At 39.1% G+C, this 20,233-nt stretch overlaps 3 protein-coding genes across 3 annotated transcripts; all 3 read right to left on the bottom strand.

Annotated features, from left to right (window-relative positions):
* Positions 1-1,960: 1,960 nt before the first annotated feature.
* On the bottom strand, positions 1,961-12,580 carry LOC107222035 (prohormone-2). Its single transcript, XM_015661241.2, has 9 exons — positions 12,423-12,580; positions 9,053-9,170; positions 8,867-8,962; positions 8,621-8,762; positions 8,288-8,527; positions 5,191-5,286; positions 4,996-5,084; positions 4,648-4,892; positions 1,961-4,559 (listed from the first exon to the last, which is right to left on the bottom strand). The coding sequence occupies exons 2-9, from the start codon at positions 9,168-9,170 to the stop codon at positions 4,428-4,430; spliced, it is 1,158 nt and encodes a 385-aa protein (XP_015516727.1). The 5' UTR covers positions 12,423-12,580; the 3' UTR covers positions 1,961-4,427.
* Positions 12,581-14,343: 1,763 nt separating this feature from the next.
* On the bottom strand, positions 14,344-17,889 carry LOC107222039 (peptidyl-prolyl cis-trans isomerase sig-7). The gene is made up of 5 exons (XM_015661246.2): positions 17,559-17,889; positions 16,922-17,412; positions 16,612-16,853; positions 15,694-16,372; positions 14,344-15,481 (listed from the first exon to the last, which is right to left on the bottom strand). The coding sequence occupies exons 1-5, from the start codon at positions 17,626-17,628 to the stop codon at positions 14,636-14,638; spliced, it is 2,328 nt and encodes a 775-aa protein (XP_015516732.2). The 5' UTR covers positions 17,629-17,889; the 3' UTR covers positions 14,344-14,635.
* A 236-nt stretch (positions 17,890-18,125) lies between these two features.
* LOC107221998 (substance-P receptor) lies at positions 18,126-20,213 on the bottom strand. Its single transcript, XM_015661191.2, has 5 exons — positions 20,050-20,213; positions 19,417-19,823; positions 19,052-19,277; positions 18,717-18,919; positions 18,126-18,604 (listed from the first exon to the last, which is right to left on the bottom strand). Exons 1-5 carry the CDS (start codon positions 20,131-20,133, stop codon positions 18,316-18,318), a joined length of 1,209 nt encoding a protein of 402 aa, XP_015516677.2. The 5' UTR covers positions 20,134-20,213; the 3' UTR covers positions 18,126-18,315.
* Between the last annotated feature and the right edge of the window lie 20 nt (positions 20,214-20,233).

Genomic DNA, 20,233 nt, shown 5'->3' with positions numbered 1-20,233 from the left:
ATGCAACCTCCAATGGAGTTTGTCCGGCGCGATTCTTTGCGTATAAGTCTGCGCCATGCTGGATTAGGTATCTGGAAGTATAATTGGATAAGCGATTGTAAGATCGAAACACCTGCCCAATGCCAAAGTGAAAACTTACTGCGCCAACTCCAATCGGCCGTTAATTGCTGCTAAGTGAAGCGGCGTTCTCCGGGCCATCGGGTCTGCGATGTTCACATTCGCTCCAGCCCGAATCAGAGCTTTGACGGCTTCGAAATCTGAGCTGGCCCGAACGCCCAAAACTGCTTCCAGAAGCAGCCCTAAGCCAATGCTTTGAGGCGGGGGATCCGTGGAGGCCCTGATCGTTCGAACATCACGCGTAATATGACTCGAGGTGAATATTTCATGGGCAAAATCTACCCGTTGGCCAGAAGAAGCTTTGCCATAGCCACGCAGGGTTTCCTCATTACGCTGTTGTAGAGAGGGCTCTCGAAGAAAGTATCATAGACGTTGACCGGCGCGCCGTACTTGAGGAGAACTCTTGCAGCCCCGACGTCCTTCTGCGTGACGGCAAAATGCAGGGGATAACGACCCAGGTTGTCCCAACAGACGGTCGACGCACCTCGGCGCAAAAGCTCCAGCATCGCTTGCCTGTGTCCGAAGAAAACGGTCAAATGCAAGGGAGTCGCTCCTGAATAAAATTCGCCGTAATGCGAACGTCGTCTACGCGACAATCCCTTCTATGTACATGAACGTATAAATGTCTGAAATGAACACGAAAAGAGGCTTCGTTTCACCGTGTATGGTCTTCTGTTGGAGATCGACGGTGCAGTTGGGCTGACTGCAGAGCAGGACGATCAGATCAAGGTCACCGTGTTCGGCGGCTACAAGAATCGGCGTGACATCGTGTGAAGTACGATGGTTAACGTTCGCCCCTTGAAGAATCACTTTTCTCGCCGTATTGACATCGCGATTTGTGCAGGCATCCATCAGCTTTCTGTTCAATTGTGATTTGGCAACCTTCTTCGAGCCAGGTTTCTCTTCAGACGTGCTAGCACGATTCATTTCATTGGCTTCCATCAGACGTTTTTCTGTACGGTTACGAGCTTCCCGAGGCAGATGTGACACGTCTGATTACAGCCAAACGACGAGGGTCATTCGATCAAATCATATCGCAAGATTAATTAACAAAAGTGAGCTGTCATAGCTAGGCGTATGTTTTTCTTGCTTTCTTCACGTATTTGTAATTAACGTACAGTCGGGAATCGCGAATTAAATGTTCGAGAGCAGACAAACGATTATTCACAGTTCTCTCAATATATGTTAAACAGCAGCCCATTTACGACTAATATAAAAATCTACTCTCTAAAAATATATTATGCAACTCCTATTTCTGATTTAAATAAATGATTATTATCGCTGTACGAACAAAAGAGTTTGCCCCACAATTAGGGCGCATCCCTAGAAACCTGACTATAACGCTAAAATGTTCGTGTCGAAAACGACTGAAGTGAAATAAATTAAACATGAATTGGGAAAGTCGGATAGTGCATGCATAGAATATAATCTTTTATTGTTCGTCTCTTATCCCTCTTACACTTTACCCATACATTGATCGAACGAAAGCACCACTGATTGAAAAATATTTTCAAGGTAAAGTTATTGTATATATATATATATATATATATATATATACATATACATGTATACACACACACACACACACATATATATGCATATGTATCAGATTAGATTGTAACATTACATTACATAGGTAGACTACAAATGACCATATATCACGGCAAAGTAGTATATGTCGTAACGCGAGGGTATCGTATCTGAAGATATGGATGGAACAACCTGGCTAAATCGGCCTAAATCGAAGATCTTCGTTTCGAAAAAACCGAGAAAAACGTGGTAAAGCTGTAGTCGCATATGCCTCGGTAATGCCTGTATTTTATCATTGCCACACTTTTCTGTGGACAGTTATTGTTTGTTTTTTTTAATTAGATTTGCAAAATAACAGTCAGTTGTCAATCGTTTCAAAATCGCGTGACGTTCTTCTGATACGAGACATACCCACCGCTTACAACCCTGTAAAATACACATTTAAATGCCATGAGCTTGATGGCATTTGAATAGATTTTTTTCAAAGGAGCCTAATCCGATTTCAGAGCTTGTTCTATATACATACCTGCTTTGTGTCAAGCATTGAGATCATTGGAAAAAGGTCGAAATCGACTTAGGCTCTCTTTTCCATCCATGCCCTCAATCGAATTCGATTGGTGATTGATTTTACATCATCCAACGAAGAGGGACAGATTAGTTTGAACCTTTTATTTTACTTATTTTTTCTCCTCTCAATTTGACTGCAATATTTTACGTTACCCTTGCCCTCTGATCATATTCAAACTATCAAAGTTATCTCGATACTCTTCATGACATCACAATGCATATAGCACCTTGAATTACGGTCACCGCATTTCGTTTTTAGGACGCAATAAATCTGTCGTATCATTTGAAAATTTGTCATACCACTTATAGACACATACAATAGTATTGACAATATTATAGTTTATACAAATTACAATAGAATCCAAAGGGTACGCTTAAAATAAGCCCTTCGTATACGGTTAGTGTCTTGACATTTTCGATCGAATAAATGCTTGACTATGCAACGAAACATAACTCGGTCGCTGTCGCGCAGAACAAGTTGGAGTTAAATTTAACGAGCATTTCTATCTCATTATACATGTTTCAGGTTTGCACAGTTGTTACAAGAATTTTAATAAATTCAAAGACTAATTCATTTAGCAAAAATTATTGTTTCAATGATTTATATTATCAGTGAAGTAAGCTCATGATATTATCATCCATTAATTGAAATAATTAGTTTCGCAAGCTGAGACGAGATTTGGGGTTTGAATTTGGACCAAATCCTTCTGTGAATGTAGAAAATTCCGTATAATTGATAAGTTATGTATGTAATTGATGAATCGTTATGTCACATAGCTATAAGCACATTTATTAAAACGTAATTGATTGCAAAAATTGCGTAATCTTCCTGCAATGTGGTTCCAATTCCAGCATTAGAAAAAAATTTCATTTGACATAAATACTATAAACGCAGTCAGGTGAAACATATTGAAACATACTTTAAGTACACTATACTAATACAATCTTAGTTAGCCTATGGTTAACTGGAGAATCTAGAGAGTAACGCTTTGCAAATTACCCTTCCTACCATTTATGTATGCGAATTAGCAATAGAGTCCCAAAAGGAGGATAAAATCCAACGGACCAAAATCTCAGCTGTGAGTTCGAGTCAATTTCGCAAAACCTACAGCCAAAGCATGTGAAATGAAAGTTACAAAATTTGTTTCACACATGCCATGTGTTCATCTGATATCCTATCGCGTTTTTCAATGTTCAAAATCACATTTCATTAGCTCTGGCGTTATAGTTAAACTATTATTCACAAAAAAATATTTTCTAATGCAAAACACAGAGCATCCAGTGAATAACGCGAAACTTCATGATGCTAGAATTATTCCAAACATCCCGGTATTCAATCAATCAATTGTCAGGAATTGTAATTGGTTATCGGAAGACTTTGCATGTCGAAGAATTCAGATGATCTTCGGTTAACCATAGATCACAACGACACAGTCAGGGGTTAAATATACGTCAATCTCGTTATATTAATTAGTAGATATTATAGTCTTGCATGTGTAAACAGTTTCCACAAATTTGGTATTTATAATACCAACTTTCAGTTCCATGGTTTCGAAGGTGTGGTAGCACGGTGATTTGGTAATTAGATATGTTAGTTGCGTTACTTTGAATAGAAGCAAGGCGGCTTTGCATCTTTTTTTTCTTTACCACGATTTCAGTAAAGAACCGAACCGGTCATATTGATTTCGAAAACAAGACATCTTCACTTTAGCTAAGATTAAAATAAAATAAATTTAAACGAACAGTTCAATAAATGTGATGTCAGGAATGAACTAAATAAAGATCATTACAAGCAGACTGGATTTGTGTACAATTCATAAGTAATAAATCATTGCATTGTAATGCGTTGATCCGTTTCTCAGTTCACTTTCAAAAGCTGAAAACATTATTGACAAGTCCCCTGTTACTCAAAAGCCGTAGAACGCGAATTTCTCACATGGATAAATGGGATCAATCAGCGTGTCAGCTTTATTGTGTTATAACAGTAAGTACCATGGATGAAAGAATCGATACGTACGTAACTATATCGCGTTGTATATATACAGGTAATATAGGTACCTACACAAGATTTAGATGCTTGAAACAGAAAACTTTATTCACAATGTGTTAATTGCAGACGTTTACCTGATACCAAGACAAATGATTTCTTTTCAGACAAACGAACCTGAAATCATTGGTTCGTTTCGATGGTTCATCGTATCGTTCGGATAAAATTACAAATTAATGCGGTGGTAGTAGCTTGATTCAGCTCTGTCATTTGGGTAGCTGCCATAATTTTGCGGAAGCGCTCTCAAGAGTTCGGCAAGGTTGACCATGGCTTTCCTTCCATCGTAAGGTCTGTAGGCCTGAACCCCAAAAAATGTCGTTACCCATCTTTCAGTACCATATCTTTCGATGGCTAAGAATCTTTCCCGTCTTTTATCTTCGACTTACCTGCGACCTCCTCTTGGAAACCATAAATCTCTTGTCCGGGTTGTAATCGTTCCGAGTGTAACCAGTTCCGTACTGAGGTGTACCGTACAGAGCACCGCCGTACTGTTGACCGAACTGATTGCCGTATCGGTCATAATAGTTTGCAGGCCGTGATCGGGGAATTCCAATATCAGAAGATGCGAGGGCATCGTTTCCTACGCTAAAGTGCCGCGGCGAATAGATAGGCCCCTCTAACCAAGCAGCGCCTGTTTTATTTCACGAAAAATATAGCATTACGATAGAATCGAAGTGAGGACTGAGTAGGTCCTTGACTGACCTTCAACGTCAGAATTATAAGGACGAACTTACCATTCCTAGGATCTTCCTCGTCAACGTCTACGATGCTGTTTTCGTCGTCCCCATTTTCGTACTCGTCAGTATCATACGCGGGCCAGTTTCTGAACCCGGAAAAGTGTAGGTTTAATTTTCTTGAATTTTAATCTATGTTTTTTTTAGTGGTTAAAAATAGTAACGAAGCTTTATTGTAGTATCAAATAACATTACCCTTCGCGACGCTCAGCTTCCCAAAGTGACAGAAGTGCCAGAACATCCTGAGGGTCTAGTTCCCGCTTGTAGCGAGATTCCTGGTACAACGGAAGGCTGTGAAACAGATGAAAAAAAGCCCAAGGACTAACGCGTGTGTCGTTTATATAGTTAAAGGTTAAGAATAAATGTCCGACAATTGCCGTACACGACGTCAAACGATATCCCTATAGTACAATGTTATTTATCCAATTACAGTCGGTCCGCAGTGGGCAAAATTACTTCTTGGAAACATGTTCCAGTGTATGTAACATATATCGAGATGACCTTTCACCGTCGCGTGACCGGAACGCATAGAATTGTTCATCCATCAAGCAATACTTAGAGTAATAGATAAAGCTGCTGCTTGTCTGATCGGACGTTGTTAGATTTGGACGAGGCTGAAGCTAGCAGCCAAATGTTCTATTGTTCATTTGAATGGGATGTGAGAGTGAAGTCCAAGCATCAAAATTTTGTGAAATACCTTGAATCCCCCATACTTTTATAGAATTATGAGGATAAAACTGAACAGCGTTTTTCTAGTTTAACACATGGGGCTGCAAACTCTAGCTGCTAGCTTCAGCTTTATTACATTTGATAAATGATAATAAGTAACCCGATGATCCGCGAGATGCGCTTAAATTCGGAAAGCCGACGTTAACGGGTAATCGCATAATTTAGACCCTCTAAATTGCTCCGGACCTGACTAGTGATTCGGAGAACTTTAGGACACTGCTGTTTCAGGACTCCGAATGGGCGCATTAATCGTGGTCGGTCGATACCCAACTCTGCCTGATCGGGTGGTCCAGATGACGCGTGCTACCCTCCATCCCCTTCAACATTTGGAAAACAACGAGCGCCAAACTGCATGACCCAGTTTACAGCTGGGGCTTCCATTCACCTTTTCCGATCCATGAGCCCCTCCCAAACCCCCGACAGTGAACCCTCGAAAATACAGACTTCTGCAGAGCTATCGACCGCCTCATTCCCATATCCGCATCTATCTTCACCCACCTAGAACGGGAATGACGGGCGCCTCACGTCCAATCCTAGTCCTTTGGGACTACGTAGTTTAGAAAACATTAATTTCAAGCTGTACTTAAACGTAACGACCAGTTAAAATGACTCCGAGTTGCGGTACGCGACTACGATTTGCTCAACGAAAGCACCTACGTATGTATAACTAAATGAGCCGGACGCTTATCAACGCTTACTCTAAAATCCCCACGACCTATGGATGATTGTCATCGCTTTGAGCGATTTCTAAGGATGAAGGACTGCGCGTGTTGTTGGTATAATAAGTTGTTCAACAGCTTTCTTGATATGGATTGTGGATAGAAATTTAGGTCAGTTCAAGCGGCAGATTATTCAGCCTTAGAACCATGCTCTTTATTATCCTGTGCTCGATACAAGGGCTGTAAGGCTCTTTCCCTGCGTAACAATACTGCGCATTAACTTTTCACCTTTATCGAGTGCAACAGTCTCTGTCGACGCAACAGACGACGAAGCGAATCATCGTTACGTCTCCATAGTTTTATAGTCCTCTTCTCTTTCATGGTTTTCTCTCTCGATCGACACGTTGCTTGGCAACCGTCGTGCGAACCATTTCGCAAGCGCAACCGACGACCCTATCCAGATAACAAAACAGATCGATCCATACTGCCTTCTGCGCCCACGCTACAGGTGGCCTGGTAACCTGCGACAAAACCCTTGTGGTGTCCCAGCATTGCACCGAACATGCGGAACATTCTATTAAATGCAGGAGTCGAGGGCACTCGATTAATTACGCGATAGTGAATTATGCACGGAGGTATTAGTCGATGACCATCCACCGCAAGATGTGCCATACTGGTACAATTATTTTCAGTCGGTTTTATTCGTGTACGTTGAAAGGACCCATTAACGCGCAATTTGTCTTTCGCATAAACAACATAATACGTTATTTGGAAGGCTCAGAGTGAGCAGCTTTCCGACTTATCATTTTCTAACGGGAAAAAATGTTCTCTTCGTGCTCTTACTCACAGATTAGCTCCTATGAAATTCAAAATACATTCACTGTATAAGTCTGTACAGAATTAAACAGTTTTTTCAAAACACTTTTCAATAACTCATTTAAACTCGATTTGTGGACGAAGAACGCGTGGGTTCGCGCATATAGCGGTTATATAAATATGTATATCACGGTCTAGCTTACGTGGGTTGTAAACTCAATGTCGACGGTTTCGTAACTTCGTATATATGCAAATTATTCGCTTGTCGTTGGTAGGTACACTTGCAGTGCTTGTCACGTTCGCCATTCGTTACTAAAAAAGCTTTTTTTCGCAACTGCGCTTTGCCCATTTGGGATTTGCCTAATGAAGTTCACCGGTCGGGTATTCAGTTTCAAATGATCTTTTTCCTTTGATGAAACTTAAAAGCCCATTCGATACAAGCATTCCTTATAGGTAGATAGATTTATTACTAAGCTTATAGAGCTTCGGCTCCAATACTTTTCTCTATCGCGTTCATGCAAACCGATTATACGTTGTACGGATAAATTCATGCCCGATTTGCTCCCGTGGCTGACAACTAAAGTGTTTATCGATAATAATTCGAGCTAGGTCCGTTGGAATGGTTAACCCAGCGCGATTGCACTGAGACCAAAGCATTCACGTAGTTTTTCAAAAAAAAAAAAAAAAAATTCCTCAATTCTCTTGAATCGTTCTAAAATGTGAATCCACGATGATTTGATTGCGAAAATTATCATATTTTATACTATACATTGGTATCTAATCGAAAACGCTACGTAGAATAAAGTTCCGAAGTGAAATTTGGCTTGGGATAAAATTGTCACAGTGCGGCCGAGCAAGGTTAATCATTGACGAAAGAGTAGATTGTCAAAGGGAAAAACTCTCCCAGAGGGTGGCGAAGTGCCACGCCGTTAGTTCGCAACGGGAGAAATTGCGTTATACTAACCAGTTCGAAGGAATGCTCGAAGGAGCCAATGGGTAGCAAAAGACTAAGTACCGGGTAATACGAGGTATCGAATTTGAGTAAGAGCGTGTTTTTTTTTTTTTTTTCAGTAAAATTAAAAACTTACCTTCGTTTCGCCTGAGCGACGGGCTGCTGGGGCATTTCGGTTGCTGGGGGGGACGAAGTCGACTGCATCGGAGCGTGTGTCGATGCAGGTGTGGATGAGAAGCTGCCGTCGGATCTTTTGCGACGGTCATCACCGACGCTGTAATATCGAGGATACGCAGAAACGTCCCAGGTGCGTGTGTTATCTTCCAACCAGTTACGCGGGTTATCTTCCAGCTGGTTGTCAAGTATCTTTCCGTACCTGGGCGATAATTAAAGTGAAACGAGGTTGCGGTGACGGAAAAGTTGAAAATTCTTTAGGGCTAAAAATTTCGGATTCAAAAAATACACTTACTGATAACCCTTGTAGTAGGTGGGTAAATGTTTCTCCTGGTATGCCTCGTGCATCGCACTCGCTAACGGTTTTGTACGGCTAAACTTCTCCGTCGCAGGGAAAGCGCTCTTTATTTCTTCCAGCCCCGAAGATCCGATTGTTCCTGAGTAATTATTATTTATTTTATGATCAATCGCCGTGTCGAGTGCAAGTTTGACAAAGTATCGCATAAAATTTGAGCGAATGTAACGTTGAAATGTTATTTACGTTTTTCAGCTGTCGGTGAGAACAAGTTACCCGGTGCATTTTCAGCTTGACGATTCTGCTGGTTTCCGAACATAAGCAGTTCTTGAGCGCGTTTCACTGTAAATTACAATGAAATTATAGAATCGTCTGGTCTTGCAATTTTACTACATATATCTATGAACGACTCTGCGGACACGTTTAACGTACCCTTAGGTCGTAGGGCTTGATCAGCTCGTTGGACATCTTCCATCAATGTCGTGGACAGCGCATCGGTCATCAATGCCAATAGACCAATGGCCAGAATTCCAAGCCACGCTGAAACCATCTACACAAAATATCATAGTTTCAATGTCAACGCTAAACGAAAACTGGACATGAATATCTGCTGTTTTGATGAATTATCGCATACTTTCAGCAGTGTAATAACAAGTTTCTTTCGAAAAATATCGGAGTTGTAAAATAGAAAATAGAAACTCAAAACATAATGCAAGTATGCCGTCGCGATCTCAAAGTTTTGATGAAAATATGATAATTTTCTGTTCAACGAAAGCAGTACTGACTTAATCCTCATCTTTGAACGTAATCGCTTCATTCCATGTTCATACTATTGAAATTTATTTTTACTATAACTATTTCGCTCTTCAGCCGTAGAAATCGCAACTTTATTGAAGATAACCCGTTTTTGTTGTACGCCTATTGGAAAATGAGTAGAACCATAATTTTTAATCCGAAAAAATAATCAGATTACTGCATGAAATACCGAAGCGGCAACTTATCATCATCAATGATGCTTCAACGTAGCAAAGCCAAAATGAGGTATGGTTTAATTGCGTATTGGAAAATCCTTCTCTACGAAGAGATGTAAGAAATTAAACACTGACCGTTTTCGACAGTTTTGGCTTTACGACGAGACCTGTTGCCGCAGTTAGAATGTGTCAAGAAAATTGAGAGCACGGGGAAATAAACACGATTAAACATTTTAGCAGTGAAGTACCTTGAGTCAACAAAGTTTGAGATAAATGCTGGGCGATGGGGTAGAAAATTAATTGAATGCTTGCTAGGGTTCTTGATGCTCGGAGGAAGCGAATGAGGTAAGTACGCGCTAGTTGGTAGCTGACAACATTAACCTGGTGGGACAGGGTGCGGCTTGTTTAAATATTAATTAGTCAAGGGAACTTGTTGCCAAGTCGACGGCGCAAACATCACCCGTACTTATACACGCCTCCCTAAGGTCTCCGGTAGACCTGCACAAAAGCACCCAAACTGTTTCTCAATTAAGGGGTATTACCATCCAGAAACTTCAAAATTCGATTATTTTTTTTTTGCATTCTCTTATAGTTTGGGGTTCGGAACATGTATCTCGAAACTATTAATTTGAAATGCGTAGAACTGCCATTGTTACAGAGACTCAAGTCCGTATTATTGCGCCTCTTTCCTCAGTATTCGTGATTCCAAATAATAATGATAAACTAGTTTATCGATAGCGTTATTGCAAACAACAAATCGTCGCGTATGTCACGCTCCGTGGTTTTAACTCACTAAACATAATTCCTACGTCAATATAATTATTGCTCTGAAGCGCAAATAATCATAATCTCTTTCTCTCTCTCTCTCTCTCTCTCGTTCTCTTTCTGCCTCTCTCTATTAAAAATACCTATACCATTGTCAAATATTCGGGGCGGAAAAATCAATACAAAAAAAATTACAGTGTACAGTCAGAAACGTGAAAAATAAATGGAGATACGATTTATATACATAAACATGTATGGATTATCGTACTTGAATATAATATGGCTTGAAATTAGCCATTGTTCGCTTGAGGAAAACGAGCCCATGACCAGCGTACTGCTGTCAGTTCTACTTATATTTCAAATAATCCAACTCATTCGCCTTTAACCATGCTTCTACATGTTTCATTGCAACGATAAACTGTGCGTATATTTATGCGAAGTTTGAAATAAATGAATAAACAGAAACTGAACCTTTAGTTCCGACGGTTCCAACAGAGTTATTGTGTACTGAAAAGGTAGACTGAACATTCAACGCAAGTAGTGTGAGCAGTATTCGGTCAGCCGCAGCCAGCTAGCGAGTCAGTAACGGCATCAAAAGCTCTGACAAGTAATTTTTAGATTTTTTGCCGTTATTTTGATCTACAAAATATTCCTAATATAAATTTTCCAAACTGGCTGTCGTGTGACAAAGGAATTTGTAAATAATTGATATCTGATTTCATGAAGCTGATAATACGCAAAGATAAAAGTTTGACGGTTTCCTGCTATGTTTTAAAAACTAGGGTCAGGGCTCTAATAGCGATTATTTTGCAATATATTTTGAAAAATTTTTATAGAACAGCGTGGGTGTAAAAAACGCTCTTAATATTCTGAGAGATTATACTAATATACTACGAGTAATTTGAAATATGTATGGATAGCGGATTAATATACATACAAAGGATAGGTATAACGGGCCCTATAAAAAGACGTTTAATCTCTAATCTGTAGATAGAAGCGCACTACGCTGGATCCATAAAACATTCTACCCTGGTTCAATATTAAAAAGAAAAGGTTCGATAGATCGTGACGAATGTAGTATCCATATGCCAAAGTTTTGGGACATGAAAATAAGTAAGTAACAAACAACGTTTGTTCCCGTTTTTTCAAACAGTAGCAAACAACGTATACTGATAATGAAAATTTTCGAAAAATTTACAGTAAATGTTACTTTTACAAGTTTTTCGTTCTATCTCGTCGCGGTTGGTTATTACTGGATAGCTAATTTGGAAGATTACTCTCGTTATTGAAACCATGTGAATTTCTGTGTAATAATTAATGTAAGTATCACGTGCGATATAAATATTATGCGAACTCGAAAAAGTCATATTGAACTCGAGGTTCTTGAGCATACCTACTTTTCAGTTACAAGACACGTTAAAGTTACTACGTAAAATATATCAATTTCAGAAGTTTCTCTATCGCCTCGATGAATATTTAAATCATCTCTAAAGCCTTGCATATTCAATGGGATACCAAAATTGATAATTATAACGAGGAATGAAGCAGTTACGTGGAAATGACGTATTATTTATCAAGGTGTACGAAAAGCTGGTCGACAAACATGATATTCCAAGTAAATTGTAATTCTATTAGCTTTGTTCTTGAAGCGATGATAAAGGCTCCAACATCAATCTTACCTTAGGGTACCTGTATCCACATTTACATAAGGAGCATTCATCCTACCCAAAAAATTACCCAACGCCTGAATGAACAAACACAAAAATCACATCGCTGTCGGTGAGTTGAAAATTTGACTGGTAAAAAGAAAAACAAAAATCGAATATTTGCTATTATTCCAACATCTCTAGAAATTTTTTACGCAATAGCTTCGTTTTTCTTCAAGAAGTTCGGTGTTAGCTTAATGCTAGAAATACTAATGCTGTAACATAGTTAATTTTTCTCATCCGTGCCGAAAGCATGAGAAAATTCTCTGACAGCGCAAATTTACTTGTTTAATATTACGATATTTATAAACGACGAATTTGACCTTCGTACTCCCAAATGTTTAAAAATTAAAACTTCACCTTAGCGTGTCCCTGTTGTCTCCAAGCAGTAGCCTCTCGCTAGTCTTCTTCCTTCTATCGTCCGTCTGGTTCTGAGGGTTGCGCCGATCAGTGGAGACTCGAAAGTGAAACCACCTGAAGCTCTGACGGTCCGGGAAGCAGTGCTGGGTGGCAGGGCTCGGCGCGGGAGCCACGGTGGCGAGGCAGGCGGTCGATCAGCCACCCCCGCAGATTCCTCCCCACCTGCAACGCCTACGCCTACGACGCCCACGCGTCAGAGCAAGGGATGAACGAAACGAAAGGGGAGTATCTCGAGGGGCCGGGAAATACCCCTCCTTCCTTTTGTACGAGTAATTTATTTCATCGCTGAGGGAAAATCAAAGCCCGGAAAAAGAAGGACGCGGGGCCGTTATGGGTAGTAATGAAAACCGTGTCACCGCGTCCTTTGACGGGAGATATAAATCGAGTGCTTGGATGTTCTTGTCTTTGAACCGATGAAGCATGAGCCGAAGATAAAACGTTCTTTTCTTACACTTTTATTGGTTTCATTTGCCGAACGATACGAGCCAAGGAAATCCTATCGCTCCGTAAGATGGTTGGTTGAAAAGAATTCTGATTTTTTGAGAATTCGATGAATGGACGAAGATGCGACATGGTCCCAACATTTATCATCCCAATTGAAGTTTGCTGTGAAATTTTTATCATCGTATTCATGCGCCTAAAAAAATTTCGTCAGCTTAGAATTGACCATTTTTCTCCGCTGAATCCATTGGATTATTTGCGCTGATGTCACAGTGTCGCGAGTTCTCCGATTTGCGACTGTATTTGGGTTCGGGGTGAGCGTGGGGGATGCAGCACACCGCGGCGTTGACGTCATCGGTGGATTCTTGAAAGAGACGCACAAGCGATGCTCGGTGGTGCCTCGTTTAGCCCGTAGCCTTAGGGTGGGGATTCCCGGTAGTTCGGATCGATCGAAGAGACTTCGTAGTAAGAGACGCCTGTTGATGCTAAGGGATGGTTTCATTCATGAAACCCGTCCAACTCCAGTGTAGACTGAATGGTTTCTCCGCCATCCTATGATACGTGAATTCAACCTGCTACTCTCCTTTCCCAAAAATCGGAAAAGAATAGAAACGGATTGAGAATTTCAATACGATCTATTCCGATTTCTTTATCCAAACGGATGTTTCGTATTCTTTGAAAAGAATTAATTCGGATTGATAATTGCCATCCCTTATTCTAAATAAATAATTGAAACGAACAAGCTGTTAGAGGTGGCATTGTCGCGAATATGACGGGATAGGAAAGAACAGATAAAATCGAATAGAAACGAATAAACAGATTAAAACGAACAGTGTCTCATTGGAATAACTCATGCTTAATTTGGAAACTTAAAGAAATGGGATTCATAATTCTGCTAATTTTTCCGTTTCTATTCTTTTCCGATTGTTGGGTTGGCTCCAAAATATCTAGTGCTGTTGGCTGTATTGAAGCCACTACAAATTTATACTGTACGAGGCAATACAATTTAAACTCGTCATGTTATCAACTAGGCACAGACAATAAAGCGAATTTTTTTTCAGTTTAACCAGAGAACCTTAAAACGGATAAGAATTCTACGAGTACTGCCGAATAATCAATTCCTACGCACTTCTTAATTCGTGTAAAACATTTTCGGTGTTACAAGTTCAACCTTTTCGCCTGCTTAAGATTATATTGATCTATTTTGAATGTGAAAAAATTTGCACACCCTGTACCTTTAAGCTCGAAGACCAGCTTTACTGATCAGATATTACTGCGGATAGACGTATCGTTGTCTGCCCTTGCGAGACTGCAAACATCAACTTAAAATGATGTACTAAAGTATTTTTCGAACGAAGGTGTGGGCGTGTTCTTTGTTCATGGCAAAAGAAGAATAAGACTATAATTGAAAGCTATGATGTTAAATTAAGAATAAAAAATGTTCTTTTTTATTTATCATCAATACCATGATATGTCGCACAAAAATATGACATCTTCATATACGTATGTTGCTATTTTGGATTTATATGGGGTTTCAATGATATTTATTTTAAGTAAATCACTAGCCTATACCATGTAGCAGGATTGGGAATAGAACAACGTTCATCATAATTCGATATTTTTCATTCTTGCACCATGATTAAGTGTACTCAATTATGTTTCACTCTGTAATAACAAATGATTTACCGCCCAACAACCATTCATTATTTCTGTCAGTCAGAACTCGAACTCGATTCAGTTTGTTTTCTTGATTTTTTCGATTTTTTTATCTTTTTCACTTTTGTGGATGACTTTGTTTTCTTTTTTCGAGAATCAGATTGTGAGCTATCTGAACTGGACCCTGAAGATTCACTCTCGGAGGACGAACTTACTTTCGTTCTTCTCGATTTCTTATTTTTTAGTTTCTTCTTACCTTCACCAGCCTTTTTTCCCTTTGATTTCAGCTTCTTCGCATTTTCATAATCAAGCTGTTTTTTCTTCAGTTTCTGTTTTCGTTTGATTTGTGCATCAGATTTTTTTTTAGAGACTTTCTTGTTGTCACTATCATCCGAGTCAGAGGTGTCCTTACGCCGCTTTTTCTTCTTAATTTTATTTTTTGGCTCATCCGAATCTGAAGAATCACTTGATGTCGTGGTATGTTTTCTTTTTCTCAATTTTTTCTTTGAACTTTTAGTTTTTTTATCAGACTCAGAGCTTGATTTAGATTCTGATTCACTTGATGAGTCCTCAGACGATGAGCTACTGCTCATTTTCTGTGATTTTGAATTACGATTTTCTGGTACACTTTCTGTTTCCTTGCTCCTAGCTGTTTTTTCAACCTCCTTATGTGCAGATTCTATTCGTCTATCTTTTGAACTATAATGAACTTCTCTTCCCCTAACATCAATGTTACCTTTTCGCCCATTTTTGTTCGACTCCTTGTCATTTCGGTATCTAATTTGTCCATCACCATCGCTTCTGTGTCTCTGTTCATTTTGCCCTTTTTTTCGTTGATCTTCTTCCCATTTATTGTTTACTCGGTCTTTCCTTTCCTCGTGCCTCGTCATTACGTTAGATACCTGTAGTATCCAAAACACCGGACAGATAATTTAATTGACAAATCAGGAGAACGAATATGTCGAGAAAATAAATAACGAGGAATATTCATTTCATATACTGTGTTTACATCTTGTACATGTGTGTAACTGTGTTCTATTGTAGATGACATTGAAGCTAAATTATACACGGATGATCATTATTTAATAAAATGTAATAAGAAAGGTTGACGTACCCTTCTGTCGCATTCAAAGTCTTCCCTATGTCTTCTATCTCTGCCAGTACCTCTCTCATCATTATTGTTACTCCTGTTATCATCTCTACGATCTCTGCTTCTATAGTTGTCGTCTCGTTTTTTGTTCTTTTCTGATCTGTATCTGCCTGATTCGTCTTTCCTTCTTCCACCCGTATCTGTTTTGCTCTGATTATAGATATTTTTAGGTCTTTCCCACGAATAATTTCTCGGATAATAGTTCCGAGTGATCTCTCTGTCATGAGATCGTCTATCATTATTTTTGTTATTCTTCCTATGTGTCTCATCTAGCGGTGTATGCTTTCTGTTTTCCTGGTGATACCGTTTTCTTTCACTCTCCTCCCTGAGAGAACACTTTCTTTCTTTGTCTTTATCATAGTCTTGAATCTTTTGTTCTCTACCATTTTTGTTATTAGTTTCATGTGAGTTCCCATGATTTTGGTTCACTTTCTCTTTGTCGTCATAATACTGAATCCCCTTTCCTTTACCACGCCAACGCATTTTTGATACCGATTGGGAGAAATCAACGTGTATTCGTCGATCGTCAATCAGTACATTGTCCATCTTAAAATATGCATCTTCACAACTCTTTCGATCCGCAAATTCGACAAATGCATACTGCAACGAATCTCCAGTTTGACGATCTCTTATAACTTCACAGCTGGAAGAATAAAATTGTTGTAATAAATTGTATGAATTACTAAAAATTGAATAGTTGAATTGTGGAAGAGGGAAAATATCTTACAAATTCTTAAATAAAACCTATTGGAAGTCTTTACTTTTATTCAAAGCTTGGTTGTTTTAAATTCGAAAATTCTCAATAAACTATCGCAAACACAGATCATTTTCCCTGAATTGAAAGGTTTACGCGCCCTCTGGTAATAGATATTTACAACTAACCCAACAACTTTTCCAAATCTGCTAAATATGATTTCTAAATCATCATCACCGGTCACTGGGTTTAGTTTACAGACAAACAAAACGTTTTCAGGTGGTGCCATATCAGCATCAGGCAGATCTCCGACAATTTCAAGGATGGTAGCTCGTGCCTTTGCCTCTCTTTCTTTTCTCATCTCCACTATCTCCTCGGCAGTCATGCCTGCTGTATCGTCAATGACTTCATCAGCTCCGATTCTGTCACTCTGAAAATGATTTTCAATTAGTTCTCTAAGCATGGATTGATAGAAATTAAAGAGAAAAATAATAGTACCATCAAAGCTTCCTTGGTACGCTCTGGACTTTTGTCTGGAATGACTAATCCCAGTGGATCGTCGTACGGGTCTTCTAGAATAACAGTGTGCGAAATTCTAATATCTTGGTAGGGTCTGAAATCTCCGTCGCATATTGCTTCATTAAATTTAAGGACAACCTCTAATCCTTCTGTGATTTCACCAAAAACGCAATGTTCTCCATCTAGAGACTGAAGTTCAGATCCAAGAGTGATGAAAAATTGTGATCCCAACATATTGTTGCCACAATTGACCATCGATATCAAACCCATCCTGTCATGTTTTATTTTTGGCATCTGTTCTGCTTCATAGTACCTAGCTTTCTCTCCCAGAACAATACCGTACACGCTTTCTCCACCTTTTCCAGTTCCCGTAGGATCGCCAGTTTGTGCAATGAAACTGCTTTGCACCGAATGGAATAAGCTCCAGTTGTAGTATTTGATCTTGCAAAGTTTCAGGAAATTCCGGCATGCTGCAAGACGTATTGAATTGTTACACTTCGTCAATAAGTAATACGATGACCATCAGTCACGTATCTTAGGTTAGGTTAAGTTAGGTTAACTTTAGGAACAGTTCAAAAATTTTTGTACGTAAAAAAATTTGTATCATCTCACTTACTCTGTGGGCGTTCTGCGGTGAATAAATCAACAGTAAAATCACCAACTGTTGTTTCAATTACAACAGCCATCGCGTTGATATCAGGAATGGTCAAATTTATTCGAACATAACCTACGCTTTGAAAATGTGAAATGTTTCTCCGTGATAGTTTACTCTTTAGCTCATTTCAACTAATGGTGGGAGAAGATTATGTATGCCAAATGTATAACGTACAAGTGCGTTATTTCTTTTTTTAGAAAAGCAGAAACTTTTCGCTCTCGTTTTGAATACACGTACGTACGCACATGCCAGAAAGAAACCTCCATAGAGATTATATCTCGATGGAAACCTCACATGCCTGATATTGTGCATGCGATACCGATTTTACCGACCTACTTTTGGCAAGTGGAATCTATGCCAGAAATTCGCAATCACACCGCTTGGTACAGCACTGAGAAAATGTTTTGGAATTTAAATCGTAGCGGCAAGGGACGCGGCGCGCACAGAGATTTGATACAATTTTAGCAATGCTTCACGCGTGGTATCGAACCTGTATAAATAAACATGGGAACGTAAATGGTTGTTGGATATATATAACTTGGAATTGCAATGAAAGTGTAACTTAAAGTTTGCCAAATGTATTGATACAACAAATCTTGATCTACCTGTACATGTATTTCACTCATTGTCAGTGATAAAATGACCAGGTCTGATAATTATTACCTCAATACTACTATCAATATCATAAAATAACCATCGATTGCAATGTTTATAGTGTTTAAAATACGGTGGTGTAAGCGATTGGCGAAATTATTGAAGAAATATTAGGAAGGGCTCCGTGCTGATTATCCGGATGGAAGCTGGGTGAGTGTGGTTTTAGAATGTCCCGCTGATTAGGTACACTCCGTATAATGCTAGATTTCCTCGTGAAATTTACTTTTCCGTTTCGTAAGATCCAAGATATGCCGGCGCACGATGCTAAAGCTTGTCTCAGAGACCTGTTGCTGCAGCCATACAGAATGGGATTTAGAGCTGCATTGAGTAGTACCAAATAACGACTTGTGTACCTAAAGATATAAAAAATGATAAAAGTATCTTTTAACGAAATAGCAATTATCAATTCGTCTGGCCTAAATTGAGAATAAAGTAACGGGGCAAGTATGAAAGAGGCTCGCTCACCATAATATATAAATTGAATCTGCTTGTTGCTGCTGCGCTGGGTGCTGTAAAAGCTGATTTCGCTGCAGGATTAGCATTGTGAATGGTACTCGACATATTATAAATACTAATACAAGTAAGGCTAGTATCCTGGCTACTTTTCTTTTGTACTTAACTTGAATGGGATGCTTACTTTTTCGAACAAGTCTTTCATATCTATCCAGCTGTAACAAAGTCAAAATTTCGATGAATAATAGAGGCTCCTCTATGAATCTCATTACAAAAACTCTTACATCATCGACTATGATTTCACTTCACGGACTATCCCAATAGTAAAAAATAATTTAAACACCCACTTTTATTAGAATGGCTGTATGGCATACGGCCATAATGGTCAAAGGAGCCCAAACACTGACACAAACAAAGATACCCCAGTAAGATGCAAGATACAACGAGTTTTCAGTGCAATAAGACTCCAAGTAATCAATCCACTGACGCGTCCGATACTGGCGAAAAAAAGCCAATGGTGCTGCAACGACTAGTCCTGCCACCCAAGTAGTACACAACAATATATAAGTTGCCCTGTGAAAAATAAGATAACATTTTCAGTTTAGTGGCAATAGGTAAACATAAAGCTGGTATAAAAATCTATCAGTTTATTCTAGATAGCTTGTGACAAACTATCCAATAAAAGGTAGTATTATCTGAAATCAATAGGTACCTTTTCGATAGCTTCCTCGAAGTGCTCAGCACGATAAGAGACACCCGGTCATAGCTCACAGCACTCAAACTGAATACAGCGACCAGTGTTAAAGCATGCGAGAGTAATCCATCTAGGTGACAACCAATCGACCCGAAAATATAATTTTGAAATAGGTCGAAACAAAGAAACATCCACGGGCAGAACAGTGTTGTCCCAAAATCAGCCAATGCCATATTTGCAATAAGAATATTCGTTGTTGTACGCAAAGTGGGTGTGCGTATTATCACGTACATAAGGCTAATGTTACCGACTAATCCCAAAACAATCACAGGAATCATAGTTGCTACTTTGAGAGTCACTTCCCATGCTGGCCGCACTTCCCAAATTTCATTCGGAAAATAATACTGCGTTGTGTCGAAGTAATCCTAAGACATACAAATTATCCATTCAGATTAATCAAGACTATGATCACTGATGAATAATGAATTTCGCAGTGATTTAACACATTAAACTTAAAAATTAGACGTGCGAAATTAAATATCTTATTTGCTAATCATAAATTTTTAACAATCGCATAAATTCTAAATACGTTTATACTAAATATGATCAAGAATTCTGTTATAAGTTGTAATAATATTGAATAGATCGTACATCTAAAATACCATGTATATACTTAGTTTCTTGATCCTTGGAAATCGAATCACCATACGAAAAAGACCAAGTATTATTTAACATGTCACAACAATTTGTCTTAGTTTCATCAACTATTTCAAACACAAATGAATAGTTAAGTTGTCACTCCACTTGCGAGTTTACAACTCGAAGAGCAGACAGC

The sequence above is a fragment of the Neodiprion lecontei genome, chromosome 1 (genome assembly GCF_021901455.1).
Source record: "Neodiprion lecontei isolate iyNeoLeco1 chromosome 1, iyNeoLeco1.1, whole genome shotgun sequence".
Lineage (NCBI taxonomy): Eukaryota > Metazoa > Arthropoda > Insecta > Hymenoptera > Diprionidae > Neodiprion > Neodiprion lecontei.
Note: the sequence above shows the minus strand (reverse complement) of the source record. Positions and strands in the feature narration are given on the sequence as shown.

Bases quoted from the DNA above. Each gene is read 5' to 3' on its own strand.
- LOC107222039 (XM_015661246.2), bottom strand. From the start codon at position 17,628: ATGGCTGTTGTAATTGAAACAACAGTTGGTGATTTTACTGTTGATTTA. The intron at 17,413-17,558 runs GTAAGTGAGATG...TACGTCTTGCAG, and splicing joins CACCGCAGAACGCCCACAGA to CATGCCGGAATTTCCTGAAA. The intron at 15,482-15,693 runs GTACGTCAACCT...TGGATACTACAG, and splicing joins ACTTTGAATGCGACAGAAGG to GTATCTAACGTAATGACGAG.
- LOC107222035 (XM_015661241.2), bottom strand. From the start codon at position 9,170: ATGGTTTCAGCGTGGCTTGGAATTCTGGCCATTGGTCTATTGGCATTG. The intron at 5,287-8,287 runs GTAAGTTTTTAA...TCTGTTTCACAG, and splicing joins GTCGCTCAGGCGAAACGAAG to CCTTCCGTTGTACCAGGAAT. The intron at 4,560-4,647 runs GTAAGTCGAAGA...TTTGGGGTTCAG, and splicing joins TTTCCAAGAGGAGGTCGCAG to GCCTACAGACCTTACGATGG.
- LOC107221998 (XM_015661191.2), bottom strand. From the start codon at position 20,133: ATGTTAAATAATACTTGGTCTTTTTCGTATGGTGATTCGATTTCCAAG. The intron at 19,824-20,049 runs GTACGATCTATT...TGTATGTCTTAG, and splicing joins ATATACATGGTATTTTAGAT to GATTACTTCGACACAACGCA. The intron at 18,605-18,716 runs GTGAGCGAGCCT...TTATATCTTTAG, and splicing joins GATTCAATTTATATATTATG to GTACACAAGTCGTTATTTGG.